This window comes from Diadema antillarum, unplaced genomic scaffold (genome assembly GCF_040938485.1).
Source record: "Diadema antillarum isolate AM-2024a unplaced genomic scaffold, OU_Dant_1.0 seq00000665_RagTag, whole genome shotgun sequence".
NCBI lineage: Eukaryota > Metazoa > Echinodermata > Echinoidea > Diadematoida > Diadematidae > Diadema > Diadema antillarum.
The window spans coordinates 380,699-396,922 of NW_027271576.1; the positions used below are offsets into that span (position 1 = coordinate 380,699).

The 16,224-nt window shown below is 39.6% G+C and overlaps 1 protein-coding gene across 1 annotated transcript in view; it reads left to right on the plus strand.

The window, feature by feature from the left end:
- LOC139736831 (secretory carrier-associated membrane protein 1-like) overlaps positions 1-15,434 on the plus strand; it is a 35,050-nt gene extending 19,616 nt beyond the window's left edge. The window contains exons 3-9 of the mRNA XM_071647494.1: positions 532-654; positions 2,728-2,836; positions 3,529-3,657; positions 5,951-6,116; positions 9,201-9,302; positions 10,729-10,870; positions 15,264-15,434. Of these exons, the coding sequence (XP_071503595.1) occupies positions 532-654; positions 2,728-2,836; positions 3,529-3,657; positions 5,951-6,116; positions 9,201-9,302; positions 10,729-10,870; positions 15,264-15,434 (942 nt within the window). The remainder of the gene's footprint in view (positions 1-531; positions 655-2,727; positions 2,837-3,528; positions 3,658-5,950; positions 6,117-9,200; positions 9,303-10,728; positions 10,871-15,263) is intronic.
- Positions 15,435-16,224: the final 790 nt, after the last annotated feature.

A 16,224-nucleotide genomic window follows, 5' to 3' on the forward strand; every position in this document is an offset into this window, starting at 1 on the left:
ACATTATTGTTGGTCTGTGTTGCAAGTATTGTCTTCAATCACTGTTTTTAGAATTTTTTTTTTGTCATCAAATGAAATTATGTAGAGAAACTGTAATGCTCAAAAACTTTAGAACTGTATGCCAGAAAAAAACAACAACAAAAACCACACTTCCCCTTGACCATTTATGGGAATATCAATCAATGCGAGGGGAAGGGTACTTTTACATTTACATACAGATTATGTGTGCAAATATAACCGGTCTTCACTTCTCGGTGGTACTTATATACATTGTACCAGCAGCTTTTTTGAGGCATTGACCTAATTTTGCATTCAACCTTCAATGTGTGCTGGAATGTGTGTACATGTTGCCGTTTGCAGAAACATGCTTTGATAACATTAATGTGCTCTTTGGTTGTCCTCACACCCCCCCCCCCCCCCATCCCCTTTAATAACAACATGCCATATATGTGCTTTTTGTGGACCCTAACAACTTTGTTTGCTCTTTTTTTTTTCTTTTTTTGTCTGATGCTGCCTTTGGTGGACGTACAGGCAGCCCCGGGGAGCATGACCACCCCCGTGATTCCTCCACCGGTCAAGCCCCAATCACAGCCCGCTGTCATGGCGCCCACTTCAGAGCTACCTCCGGCTTACACACAGTCAGCTGCGCAACCAGTGAGTATCCGCTGACATTGAGGTGGAATAGGAATTTTTCTGACGGAGACAAAAGGGGAGGGAGTATACCCCTGTAATGTTGCATTAACAAGTTCTTTGCAAAGGTTGTTACAGAGTTCCTGAAGTGATGAAGGTTGACAGTGGCACTATGAGCACTCTCTTGCCTTTAAAGGACAAGTTCACCTTCATAAACATAAGGATTGAGAGAATGTAGCTATATTAGTAGAACACATCATTGAAAGTTTGAGGAAAATCGGACAATCCGTTCAAAAGTTATGAATTTTTGAAGTTTTTGTGCAGTAACCGCTGGATGAGAAGACTACTGCAGTGTATGAATAACTTAGATGTCACATGCGTACAACAATATAAGGAAAATATAAAGAGAATTTCACAAAATGTCATCTTTTGAAAAAAAGTACACATTCCCTTGACTCGTTACCGACATATGTTAGGGGTAATATTATTCCCCCTGCCTTTAGAAAGAGGCAGGTCAAGTGCTCCTTTATTATGCGAAAAAAGTGAAAATATGTTGAATTTCCTTTACATTTTCTTCATACTGTTGTACGCATATGACTCACAAGCTGTAGTGGTCTCCTCATCCAGCGGTTCCAACACAAAAATTTTAAAAATGCATAACTTTTGCATCGATTGTCCAATTTTCCTCAAACTTTCACTGATGTGTTCTACTAATATTGCCGCATTCTCTCAATCCTTATGTTTATGAAGGTGAACTTGTCCTTTAAAGAGTTCTTTTCGACTACTGGTTTCCTATTTGTACCCTTTTAACTCCGTATTTCAACACATGTGTGGAAGAAACATTTCATCTGGTGCTGTACTGTGAGTCATTTTAGGGCACTAGTATTCACATCTTTTAATTTCTAATTAAAACTCCCAAGTTAGTGACTGAAGTGGTTTATGTGATGTCATCCTATGCTCATCAGCGTTGCCTGTTGACTGAAGAAGATGACTACTGTCACAGTGAGTCATCACCCATAACTGCAAGGAGTTCCCTTCTTGTGCTACCCCCCCCCCCACCTCTTCCCTCTGTATCTCTTCCCCCTTCTCTTCATCTTGTCTTTTGCACCACCTCCTCTCTCCCCGTTGCTGCCCTTTCCCTCTTCCTGTTTCTTTTGCTTCATCTCCATCCTGTTTTTAAGCTCACCTGAGCTATTGCGATCGCTCTTTGGCCGGCATCCGGCATGCGACGTGCATGGTGTGTAAACTTTTCACATTTTTATCTCCTTCTTGAAGACCCCCATGACAAGTTTTCACCAAACTTGGCAGGTACATGTATCATCCCTAGGGGGATAGGATCTCAATTTGTTCAAACGGGTACCATGCCCCACCTGTTGGGGCCCCAGGAGGAATCTTCTAAAATCTTCTTCTCAGAACCAGAAGTGATAGAGCTATAAAATTAATACTATGAATTACAACTGTGTAGTACATTGATGACTGCAGTTTCAAGTTTGTTCATGGTGGAATCAGGGGTGCCCCCCTTGGGACCCAGGGGTGTGGATGAGAGGGTCCTAATGGGAGCCTAAAGTGTACATTTTCATCTTCTTCTTGAAAACCCCACAGTGAATTTTCACCAAACTTGGCAGGTACATGTAGCATCTCTAGGGGGATAAGATCTCAATTCCTTCAAATGGGCACCATACCCCACCTGGGGGCCTAGGGGGGCCCAACCCACCCCCAGGGCCATTATGGGATCTTTAAAGTATTAAAAGAGTCTGCAAGAATGCGTGGAAGGTGAACTTGTAATACTCAGGTGAGCACGAGACCCCTGGATCTCTTGTCTTCTTTTACCTGCCCCATTTCTTCATCATCTTTACCTCTCTCCTCCAAATCGACACTCCATCTCACCCGCCCCCTTTCTCTTTCATCTTTCCCCAGAGTTCCTTGTCTTCCCTTTTTTTACCTTCCCCTCTTCATTTTTTCCCCTCACCTCTGTGACAATGATTTGCACATGAGACCACCACCTCCAAGTCTGGTGTGACGTTCGGTTACCATGGTAACTGCCGTCTGCCAATGCTTGATGCATTGATATCTTCCTCTTCTTCCTTCAACTTGCAGGCGGTGACGGAGGGGCAGGCGGAGCTACAGAGGCGGCAGGAGGAGTTGGAGAGGAAGGCAGCTGAGCTCCAAAGGAGGGAACAGCAGATGAGGAATGCACAGTATAATAGTGAGCACCTGACTAAAAGTGGTGGCGGTTACTCTTTGCCAATCAAGTTGTAGAAACCACATTTCTGTGAATTTTTTTTAGTTTTCTAGTTTGTATTTTTGATTGCATTATTTCATTAGGTAGATTAAAATTGTCCTTTTGTTTCAACCATCCTTTGGCCACATATACCGTCATTTCTTTTAGTTGCAGAGTTATCAAAAGCCTTCGAAATTGCAAAATTCGATTTAGATCTTTAAATTGGTACTGTATTTTAGAAGATTTTTTTTTTCTTCTTCAAATTGGTAAATTTGTATTGTTGGGATGATTAGGTGATATGCTCTCTCTGTCATCTGAATTGCACACCCATAATGTGTATGTTTGTCCAGTTTTAAAAATATTGCTCTGATACTATTGGAGTGATAGACGTGGCTACAAAGAGCACAAATGTAGTGAAAAAAAAAAAATTGATGAAAGAAAATATGACTCATGCAGTCAGGTAATGATTGCGTTTACCGTCCACAGAGACAGCAAAATATGACATACTCAATGTCTGTGAATACACATAAATTCTGTATACATCAAGTTGGGTAAATTATTTACTGTACGCAGGTAATTCCCCAGACCAATTCGATCTGTCAAAATTCTGTCAAAAGGAGATATTAATTACCCCAATGATCACAATCTTTGTTATCCTTCTACCTCCTCGTTCACAGTCCGAGAAAACAACTGGCCACCGCTGCCCAAGTGGTTTCCCCTGCAGCCGTGCTTCTACCAGGACTTTGCTGTCGACATTCCCCTTGAGTTCCAGAGGACAGTCAAGCTTGGCTACTACTTGTGGATAGGTGAAGCACGTTCACTATCTCTCCCTCTTCAGTTTTGGAGTCTGTTAAAGGTCATCATAGACTCTGAGACTCCTCCAAGACTCCTCTGGCCATTTTGTACATGATTCGCTGGAGTGAAACTCTTCGGCCCAAATTTATATGAGGGGTACAATGGAAACCATGGTTTAAACCATGGACAATTTGTATGGAGCGCCAAGTGTCCCATGGCCTATTTCGTTACGAAATCAGTCATTTTGTTGATGAAATAATCATTTTTTAACGAAATTACATTTGGTCAACAAAATAATCATTTTGTTGAAATGACTGATTTCGTAACAAAATAGGCCATGCGACACTTGGCGCTCCATACATTGTCCATGGTTTAAACCATGGTTTCAACTGTACCACCTTCATGAATTTGGGCCCTTGAGCCGCTTTTTTTTGTTAGGAGGGGCAAAAGGGGAATTCAGTCTGTAAAATGCTCCGACTCATTTGAGTTTTTGAGACGCCAAAATAAAATGTGAAATATTAGCCAAAATGGTATGCAGAAAGTTTTGCAATCTGAGAGCATGTCTGCTTATGGTCTCTGTTTGATGTTGTATAATTGACGAATGGTAATCAACAAATTGGGTCATAGCAACCCAATGATCTTCCTGGCAAGAATGAAGTGCATTCAGCTTGTTAGGAAATTCAAATATGATTGCTAGGGCATGATTGATCATCATGCAACATTTTGCCTACCCGCTACTGAATGGGGAGCTGGAATTAAAATCATGGATGACAATCGAAATCGTTTCACACTGTTGATGTCAAAATACTTCAAAACAACTCATCATCCCTGCAAATCATTTTAGCCAGATTTCAAATTTCTTGGTAGATCCTTTCAAATTATTACAAGGAAATCCCAAAGAGGGGAAGATGAATTTTGAGTCCCTCAGAGAACTGTGTTTTATCTTTAACCTGCAAATTTACAAGTACCAACGTGTATCTCTCCTTTTCTTACAGCGTACATGATGACACTGTTGCTGAATACGTTGTTTTCTCTCGTATACCTATGCACTGTGGGTGGCTCGGGAGGCGGCGTGTGCTTTGGCATTAGCCTCCTGGGCGTGTTCATATCGATACCCTGTGCATTTGTGTGTTGGTATAGGCCCATGTACAAAGCCTTTAGGTAAGAAGATCGTGGGCATACGTCAAGTCATCATTACAGCATTACACAGTATAGCGCCACCACCGTGCCCAGTTGTTTGCATAGTGCGAGTTCCACCGCAGCGGCCATGACATCTACATCTTACTGTGTGTCTGCACCAGTATAACTCCATTGCCATATGTGTTCTGTGTGATCTGCAGTCTTGACGACAGACACATTATAATATATTACATGTATTCATTGCTTTTCATGTGCACACCATGTCCCCGTCACAGTGCTGTTGTACTTGAATCTCGTCCTCTTCACTTATTTACAGATTGCCTTTTTTTTTTTTTTTTGCGAATGCGAATACTGTAGGGACTGGAACTGGTCATTGTGTGTTTATCAAAACATGAGCAGGTTCGTCCTGCACATTTACTTTGTATTACACATGTTCATGCAACTATCCAAGATGAAAACAATTTTAAATGTACAGAGAGACTGTTTAAAGGGTTCATTAAAAAAAAAAATGTGTACAAGGTATTTCATTGTAAAGTTTCTGGCACTAGTAATACTTGATCTTCTCTCAAAAGTACAACGTATATCCCACATTCTTAGTGACGCTTTTGACATAAAGTCTTCCGGAAAAATGAAATATCCGTCCTCAATCTGACAAGGAAATATTGAAGCCTGAGATGTATCTAATGTACAAATTTCTCCCTGAAAACTTTCTGGAATCCCCCTGATGTTGACATGCAAATAGTGGCAGCCCATGTTGTTACGGACACAAAAGATAACTTTCGTGAATACTGGAAAAGTGAAAATTTTTGCGGTGTGGAAATTTTCATGCATTTCGTGCAACCAGAAACCAGAAAAAATGAAAACTTTCGACTATTTCTGTATGCCTCATGTTCCACTAATAAATGTCTGGATTCCGCAGAATTAGAAACACACAAAATTTGTCTCACCCAATTGAGCACGAAAAATTACTCAAGCGAAAATAAACACTTTTAATTTAAGTCTCTGTTGGCTATCTGTTGTAAGCATTTTGGGTAGGCATTTTGCACATGAGAGCTGCTACTTCGGTTGGACAGGGATGTCTCTGTAATCAGAAAAGCCCCCAACATCATCTCATACCACACTTCATTGTCAGTTTTCCATCTCTCGTTTGTTTCTCACCCACAGTGTACGAAGTGTTATTAGTCCTCAACGTGTTCATTGCTATAGCATACCTGTGTGCAGGAGGCGGGTCCGGGGCAGGCCTGTGTTTTGGACTGTCCATTCTTTTCCTGGTTCTCCACAGCCCATTCTCATTCCTCTGTTGGTATCGCGCCGTGTACAAAGCCTTCAGGTACATTATTGACATCACCCATGTCCACTTCAGTTCATTGTAATGTGTCATACTGTATACGCCATGTATTTCGAAAGACAATTTTTTTTTTTTTTTTTTAGCAAATCAGGACCTCCCGACAATTTCACAAGTGGTTAAATTTACAATCGTAAAGTACAGCACTGGACAGGCAGAGAAATGGGGAAGTAGACGCATCCATTCACACAGTAGGCACGCCAAGATTAAGGCCTGCGTATTTGTATTATCGCACATTTTTTAATGTACTGTGTACTGCGTTACCAGGACATTTTATGCACATGACATTCTTCTTGCGGATCAGATTTAATATTCTTGCGTGTTATTAGTACATTGTAGCACCAAACTTGCAAAATCATAGCAGAAATCAAAACCCTTCAAAAAAATGGCGTATACAGTACACAATTGTAGATGCCAAAGGCCACCTTACAATCTGTCACTGTTATAATATTTTGTCACATTTGAAATTTGTTTTTGTTTCTATTTTTCTTTAAATGAACGAAAGAGCTGATCAATGTGAATTTGGTGCTCTTCAGTCATTCAATAAGGAGCTGCAGAATAATATGTGACCCTGCACCTCAAAACAAACAAAAAGTCGCCAGACATGAATTTTTAGTTAAGACCATATTCTGAAAGAGCAGACTTTAAGCTTTGAAATGATGTATAACTCAAATCAAATGGACTCTCCTAACCTATCTAAATATTGAAAAGAAAGCACAAACTCAGGAAAAGTGTGAATGGAGAAAAGAGGCTCTGAAGTACAGTGTCTATTCAAGCGCTTAATCTTTACCAAACTGTGCTGGCTGTGCGATGAATGGGACAAAAAACAGGAAGTAAACCTCCAGAGTAACAACAATGAAGGGATTATCAAATTAAACTGAAATGAAGCATGCCTCATTAACACATTCTGTCCATAATTTATGCCAACTTTCAAAGCAGTAGCACTATCCTTTCAAAAGTTATTAGAGTTGAAAGTGAAGAGCGTGGACAAGGATTTTCAGAAATGAAAAAGGGATTCTAAAGACACCTCTAATCACACTATTCTACCAAAAATGTTGGAGATAAACTGCTAAAAAAACACACTTTCCTGCCCGTTTTATGATACCAAATTTTAGCGTAATGTAAAACAAGACCCGCTCTTTCAGAAAATATTAAAAAGTCAAATTCGGCTAGGTTGACCCATTTCACTTATTTTCAGTCCTCATGCAAAATTAGTGTGTGCGACTTTATGTTCGTTTTGAGGTGCACAGTCACATATAATGATTTGACATTGCTTTGAAGGGTCCTCTTGTGATGGTTATAATTATTTTTTGTGGTATTTGTATTGTAATATTTCAAACAATGATGACGAAATTAGAAATCTGCAAGCTCCTCCCAAGTCTTCTGAGGTTCTGGGATGGCATACTCTTGAAATAATCACACTTACATGTCTGCCCTTCTGGCCAACTGAAAAATTGGGAACTCACGTTGCCTTTGCAATATAAATCAGCATATTGATTGTGCATCAATCAAGTTTTGTGTTCTCGTACCCAGTACTGTAAAAGTGGTTTCTTTCGGGTACAGATACTTTCGTGGTTTCCATTGGTGCCAACTTTTTCGAGTGTGTTTAAATTCACGGTCGGCAAAATCTGTGAATTCACAGTTGGCAAAAACTGTAGTATTTTGCACATGAAAACCAAAACTATAATCCAATTATTCTTTTATTTATTAAATAGAAATTAAAATTGAATGCAGGCTTACCTGAAATCTTGTCTCTCAAGTACTTTATAACATGCTTGTACCTACATTGCGCGGTATCGCTGTGTGTGTGTTGACCATCAATACACTCAATGCGCGGAATCTTCGTGTGTGTGTGTGCGCAATAGCATTGTACGTAACAAGCGGTGAGTTCAAAACATTTTCGTGTGATGTTAAATTTGCGATTCAACCTCAAAGCACGAAAAGTGCGAAAATAAAAGCACCACGAAAGAAACCACTTTTACAGTAAGGACATCCACTTCGTGTAGTTGCTCTAAAACATTTAAAGGGTGTGTACAGTTCTGGTCGAGGTGAAGATTTAGCTTTTAACGTTTATCGAGATATTCAGAAACCACTCTATGAGATGTCAAAGAACATGCAATTCTAAAGGGTATCAAAAGTTTATTTGATGGAAATCAGTTTTGAAATGGCTGAGATATCCAAAAACAAGGTGAAACAAAGAGATCTAATAAAGTTGTGGCCTGTCGCCTTTTATTATTATCACTTCTTTGGATATCTCAGCCATTTCAAAACCAATTTTCATCAACTGTACACGCTCTTTCATATTTCATAGGAGGTTTCTCATTATCTCACTTAGGAATGTTCAAAACACGAATCCCCACCTCAACCAGTACTGTACAGCCCCTTTAAGTGCCACAAAATCATGCCACGTGGCCTCTTCCAAGTGGTCCATCGCCCGCATCAGATATTGTGCTCTCTGTTTGTTTGCATTCGAGCCCACTATGTGATTCTTGTATAGTGTGCCTCATGTAATCCATCCATTTTTGTATGAATTGATATTGTGCAGTCATTTGCAGCAGAAATTCTTGTCAATCACGCACATTTACTGTCATTGGTATCATGTAGCCATGTTTAAGGACTTAGACATTAAAGTTTTCTGTTACATTCTACTCTCTACTTTGAGCTTCATTGAGCTAGTTTAATCAAATTGTAATTCTTAATATGAAAGTAAAGAGGAGATGAAGGTATACCTGCAGTCAGACATAAAACAGAATGGTCATATTCTGCAATAATGCAAATAACTTAAATACTAGTACAAATGTACAATGTACACTGTATGTATTAATTGCTAATTCAAAGTGAACATTATAGTGCTCAAGACTGGCCTACTGTCAGTGGCATTCTGTTCAAAGACATCATGCAATATAAGTTGCGTTTTGGATCCTAAAAATCTAACTGTATAGAAGGCTCTAAATAGTCGTCATTTTCCTCGCTACAATGTTTTAAAAAGAAACATTGCAGGTTATGTGTTGAAGCGACGTCGCTAATGTTTTCCGTTTTTCTTTCTTTCTCCATCATTCCCACCAATAGGAGTGACAGCTCATTCAACTTCTTCTTGTTTTTCTTCGTTTTTTTCTTCCAATTCATCGTCACGGTCATACAGGCTGTTGGCATTGATCAGTTTGGAACAGTGTAAGTAGCCCTTGCCACTTTGCAGTCGCCCTACAGTAGGAGGGATAAAATCGTACTGTCCTTTCTGTACCATCCGTGGTTCATTCAAGGTTATCGAACCACAACTGGTCAGTAATAAGAGTTTATGAACAGTCCAACCTCAGTTAGTCAGCCATGACTTTCCAGATCTCTTTATCTGCACATGGACGAGCACACGATTGTCCTTGCTTTTTCAGTGAGAAAGACTGCCATAATAAATAAGAAAAACCAAGAGAAAGGTGTATTTTACACTGATATTTCATTTCCAAGTTAGTTGTCTGAATGATAAAACATGCAAATATTAAATGTAAATCATCATAGCGAGTCATAAATTAACAATGCCCTTAGGTTCATCCTCAACACAACTTGCTGAAAAGTGTCATGCTCAAGCATATTTCACTTTTAATATGTAGCCATATCACTTTATCTGGATTGGTGCCGGTCCCGACATGGCTGGATAATTGAGTTTGGACTGTACTCCTAAATATATTGAGAGATACAGTACTGTATGTACGTGGATTTTCTCTGTTTATGCAACGCCGATAAAAAAAAGAACAGATGTGTATAAAAAGATTGCCATTTCAGCTTTGGATGAAAATGGGCCTGAAATCAGTTTTGGATGCAGGAAATGGAATTGGAATTGAATGAACTTATTAAAATCTTTCAAGTGCATCTAGGTAGTTACGTTACATTATGTTCTGAATTTACTAGATACATACTGCTTCAGTCCCATCCATGTCTTTTTGTGTATTTGTGTGTTAGGGTCTCATATTAATAACCTGAGAAATGCTAGTCACATGTTAATTTATCAAGTCCCCCAAACCAATCCCTTTGGTTTTTAATAGTGTGCTGTATCTTCTATCATTCAATGCTTGAATTTCATAAGGTAGAATAAGAATTTCACTTTCATCTTAGGCTTATTTTGGTCATGTACTTTTGTATATTTCAGTCGAAGATTTATTATCAACAGCCTCTAAATTGCTCTGTAGAATGGCTCCCTAAATTGGCAACACATTTCAAAAAGATTGAAGTTGATATTTCTGTCTCAAATTTATGTATGTTCTTGGTTTTCCTTTATAAGGTACAGTGTATGAGGTAAAGTTCAGAGTTGCCAATTTGAATGAGGACAAGATGTGATCAATTTATCCCCAAGACATTGGAGGTTAATTGCCAAGTATGGGTATTTGTGTTATTCTTCCAGCAAAACTGCATTTACCTCCTCTTTGCAATGTCTGTCATAAAATTGTTCCTTGATACGTCATGGTTAATATGTCTGTATTGCAGATTTGGATTGCTATGGACTTTGAATACCTGAAAAGAATTATAAGAAAATTGATTTTTAACATATGTGGTAAAACGATGTTCGCTGAATTGTTTGAATTTTGTCTTATGTATATTTTTGTGGTAGTGGCATTGTCAATGGTCTAAAGGTGATTGGTGCAGGTAACAGCGCCAATGACAAAGGGGATCTTATCATCGGAGGCCTGATGGTCATGATCGGCTGCTGTTTTGGCGCCCTCGCTGTCTTAGACATTCTCTACCTGATCAAGGTACACGCTCGTGTCGCACGAGGCTGTGTGGCTGTCATCAGAATATCACACGCCACCCAGCGCCGTCACGGATCTGGTGGCCCACGTGCCTTTCTCGCTCCCATCACATTCTCACTCATGATGTATTCGTCGCCAGCGCTCTGCTGTCTTTCTCTTCGCACTTCGACTTCCGCCGTTTCGTCACATCTTACTTCTCTTTCCACAAAATTTGTACAGACTCATAATGTGACCTTGCATCACAAAACTGACAAAAAGTCGTTGGACGTAGATTTTTAGTTTATGGCAGATTCTGAAAGAGCAAACTCTCGACTTTAAAATAATGCTTAACTCAATACAAATAGACTTTCTATACCATACCCGTAGTAATGGAAAGAGGGTACACACTCTTAAAAAGTGGTTATGGGCAAAGAGGCTCTGAAGTTGATGAGGGTCTATTCCCACCAAGCTGAGCTCTGTACAATGAATAGGACAAAAAGCAGGATGTAAAACTCCAGCAACCACAATGAAGGGATTACGTGTATCAGACTAAGCTGAAATTTAGCTCACTACTGTTCATAACTATTACTAACTCTCTGAGCAGCAGCAGCATCCTTTCAAAGGTTATTAGAGTTGAAAGTAAAGAGTGTGTAAAGGGTTTTTTAGAATTGAAGAAAGGGCCCCTACGATATACCTATGCTGCAAAAAAGTGTTCCGCAAAAGCTGTAAAACACACAATTTCCCATTCGAGCTGTGATTCCAAACTTTAGAATTACATAGAAGAACTGCTCTTTCAGAAAATATTAAAAAATCAAGACTATAGCTAGGTTGACCCATTTTGAGTCCTCACATGAAATTAAGTTGTGCAACTTTTTGTTGGTTTTGTGATGCATGGTCACATCATATATATTTCATTCTTCACACAGTGTTTATACACCATGAGTGCATTCCTCACACTTGTACATGAAAATCATCTACATCTGGGCTCCGTTTCATACAAAGATACTCTGACAGCAACTCTTGCTGCCATTGCTAGTGTCATGGTAACGACAAGAATCCTGCTTTTTGATTGGCTGTTGCTATAGGATGTTGCTATCATATCTTTGTGAAATGACACTGTGGTTCATTCTGATTTCGAAGCCACCTTTTAAGAGTAGCACCTACGTAGAGCTGCCAACCAATGTTTGAATGGCCCCCACCTCCCTTGTACAGCGTACGGCATACAGTGGACTCCCGTTATAATGAAGTGCTTGGGACCGGCATTTTTCTTTCGTTATATCAAAAATTCGTTATAACCGAACAAATAAACAATAAAAAACATAGAGCTGATAATGTTGGAGCCTAAATTTTTACCTCGTTGTAACAGGAATTTTCTTATATTTTTATATATGAATATATAAATGTATAAATGCATGTTTAGCAGGAACATTGGTTTGCGTAATGGGACTTTGGGACAACTTTGCGTGCAGCTAAATTTGGGATGGAGGACCACATTGAAGGAATAAGAAGAAATATTGCCTTGTTTTGAAGAGAAAAGCTGATAGTAAAGAAGTAGAGACTCGTTTGGGCTGAATCGTCGTTGCCTGCACAAAAGTGGAGATACCAGTTATTGTCATGAATCATAAATCTGTGATTAATCATATCCAATGTATGGTATCCCATGGTGTTGTTTTATGTTTGTGAATCCACCTAATGTTTCTGCAGATTTAGGAGTTTTATTGCATGCAAAATTTTATGAGGTCACAGATAATTTAATTGATCTGCCCCTTGAGGACATGATAAACCAAATGCATTCTGCATGCATGTACTTAACCTGAAATATTGTATATATGTAGTGTTTGGTTGCCAAAGTTTTAACTTGTGACAGAGATTTACTTGATGCAAGCGTCAAAGTGTACAAGGACTTGTCAAACCGTACATATACTGTATGGTACACCGTATATCCCCTCACGTACAATTGTATCATGCTTCGTACATACGCAAACATGAACACAAACACACACACCCACACATGCTCACACAGTGTTCCACATTGGTATTCTCATAATTCCATTGTCACTTGATCTCGCTGATGCAAATGTGATTAATATCTATCATCTCTCCATTCTTGTATTCCTCTCATGTTCGAGGTCACAGATAATTTAATTGATCTGCCCCTTGAGGACATGATAAACCAAATGCATTCTGCATGCATGTACTTAACCTGAAATATTGTATATATGTAGTGTTTGGTTGCCAAAGTTTTAACTTGTGACAGAGATTTACTTGATGCAAGCGTCAAAGTGTACAAGGACTTGTCAAACCGTACATATACTGTATGGTACACCGTATATCCCCTCACGTACAATTGTATCATGCTTCGTACATACGCAAACATGAACACAAACACACACACCCACACATGCTCACACAGTGTTCCACATTGGTATTCTCATAATTCCATTGTCACTTGATCTCGCTGATGCAAATGTGATTAATATCTATCATCTCTCCATTCTTGTATTCCTCTCATGTTCATTGCTTCCCTATAGGAGTTTCATCAATGTGCAGAGTCTCCCCTTTGAGTTGGCCATGATACTACGTATTTTCCCCTTGCATAAATACTACAAGTCCTCTATTCAGAGTTCTCCTTCTGCGCACGTTGTTAAATTACGCAGTGGCCTTTGCGTCCACCTTTGGCAGTGAGCTGATGTCGGTGCCATTTTGCCCTGACTGTTGTACACACTGAAATTTTTGCAAATTTTGCGAGATGGCAAATAATTGCGAAGTTAACAATGCACGAAAATGTTGCCAAAAATACACTTTTTTTTTTAAAGATTGCCCCACATGCCAAGTCCTGGGCCAGCACACTAGCATTGCGATATCAAGTACAAACTTGTAGCATAGCTGTGATGCTATAAGATAGACTGAATAATGTTGATCTCCTTTCAAGCAATGTTTCATTTCAATTTTTCATTTCACATTTCAAGCAATTTCAGCAAAACAATCACACTTTCATCTGTGTTTGTGTTGAGTTGTTTTTTCTTTCCTTTATGGGGGGGGGGGGAGGATTGTCATGATAATGAAATGACCACAAAGCATATAAAGATCAATAAACTCACAATAATGTGCAATCAACTGCCATTCGCAAAATAATCTGTATGTGAAAATATCAGCGTGTACGGTATTCCATCACATCACTGTCTATGTACTCCAGGCATCATTAATATACACACTGTATATACAGGCCTGGGTTCCACTATTCACTCACTCATTCACTGTGCCTACCTCTTTGTGTTGTTCCGCTTCATTCATCTCCCAAACAGAGGTTGGATCAATGGTATTGAAATGATGGGTCTGCCACACGTATCACAAAAGGCAGTCGCTGGCTGCATGCTCATTGTTGCCGCTCTCTTCACCACCCTCGCGGTTCTTGATATCATCTACTTGCAAAAGGTGCGGTTTCTTCTCTCCCCAAGTCGCATGGAAACAAAACGTTTTTAAGAGAAGCATGCAAACTAATTCATATTTCTGAGAATTACCAACAATTGATATTTATCTCTAAACTGTTCATGTTTAAATATGCTCTCAAAAAGCTTGCATTCTGCTAAATATTATGTATCTGTATGTAATCCATCTTTTGTGGAAGAGCAATTTAAGGCATTGCTAGTTCTTACAAGTTGGGCTTAACCCGTTCCATACTGAATTCTGAACTGCCCATAGACTTCATACGCAGGCCACCTGGTTCCCGTACAGAAAGGATTAATTGAAAGTCAGAATATGTTAGAGGAGACCAAGATATGAACCAGTCTGAGTGTCATGATGTCTAATTTGCCCTAATTTTACGGACACAAGTCCGTACACACACCTACCGCTGTACAAATGATTTTCTGAGGTGTGTGACTTTTGATCGGCGAGAACAACTCTATGAGCAGAACAAAGACACTGCAAAATTTGGAAATGATTCCTCAAAATACATTGATCATTACTGTTTGAAGTCATATTTCATGTCAATATTGAAATTCATGTGTATTTCTCATTTTACTGCACAAAATTTGTATTTCACAAAGGTTGATATATTGAATCATTGTGTGTGGAATCATCCCCATTCTTCAATATGTGGTAGATACACTTCACCTGCATCTCATGAGAAACTTGAATGTTGATTTTTTGCTTGCCTCTATTCTGATTAAAGCTAAAAGAAATGATGATCTTTTTATATGTGGTCTAGTGTCTTTTTGTATCATACGTTATTATGAATAGTACACTGTAGTACAAGGGTTCTATATTAAATACAAAAAAAAAAAAAAGAATGAGAGAAGAACGTTATATAAAACAGACATGCTACTAGAGATCTGTTGTGTGGAGTATCTTGTGCTGGTTCCTAAGATGAGCAGGGCTAACCCATTTCCATTGCTCTCTTCACCCTTGGCACCAGGTGCACGCCCTCTACCGAGGTACAGGGGCCAGCTTCCAGAAGGCTCAGCAGGAGTTTGCCAGGGGCGTGGTGACGAACCCAGGCGTCCAGTCGGCCACGAGAGAAGCGGCAGCCAGCGCGGTGAGCGGCGCGTCCTCGAACATGTTCTCGTCGGGAGGAAACAGGATGTGAGGGGAACGGAGGCTGCGGAGGGCGGGGCAAACGAGTGGAGAGATCAGAGAAGAGCGAGAGAAGAAAGCCGCGCCCAAAGGGAAAGGGAAGCCGACAGCATCTGATGTGGAGTGATTCAAAATCAGTGGTAGTAAATCAAAAACTGTTAGGAGCGGATTTGACTCCTTCAACTACATAGTGCGTTGGAGTGACCTCTTGACCTCTCTCTCTTTCTCTGTCTGTCTGTCTCTCACTCTCTCTCTCTCTGTCTCTCTCTCTCTTTCTTGGGATAGTAGTAGCGGGAACCCAGCGTGAAGTTGCCCTTTGAAACCATGTGATGGTTTCCCAGAGACACCAATGTCCAAATTCTGGAGAAACCCAGTCATCTGTTCGCCTGACTCTCATAATACTTCAAGCTCAGATATCTTTTTCTTTTCTTTTTTCGTTTGTTTGTGTATTTTCAGAATAGTCAGTAAGGAAAGCCTGTCGCATGTATGCTGTACTAACAGTCGTAATTTAACCTGATGCACTTGTGTTTCGCGAGAACTCCAATGGTGTTCATGTTTACAAAACAGACTAACTTAAGAGATGATTTTACATATATTGATACAATTCTTGTGTGAGATGTTACTGTAATAGGTGTACCGGTCTGTTTTCACTTTTCTGTTGTGTTGCCAAATGTGTTTTTGATGATTTGCACCGAGAGTAAATTACATGCATGTTTTCGTGAGTCTAGGGAAGTATGCGGTTGTGGCTTGTTAAAGCAAACAGGAATATATCAGGCACACCAGATGCTATTTGGGAGAATCCT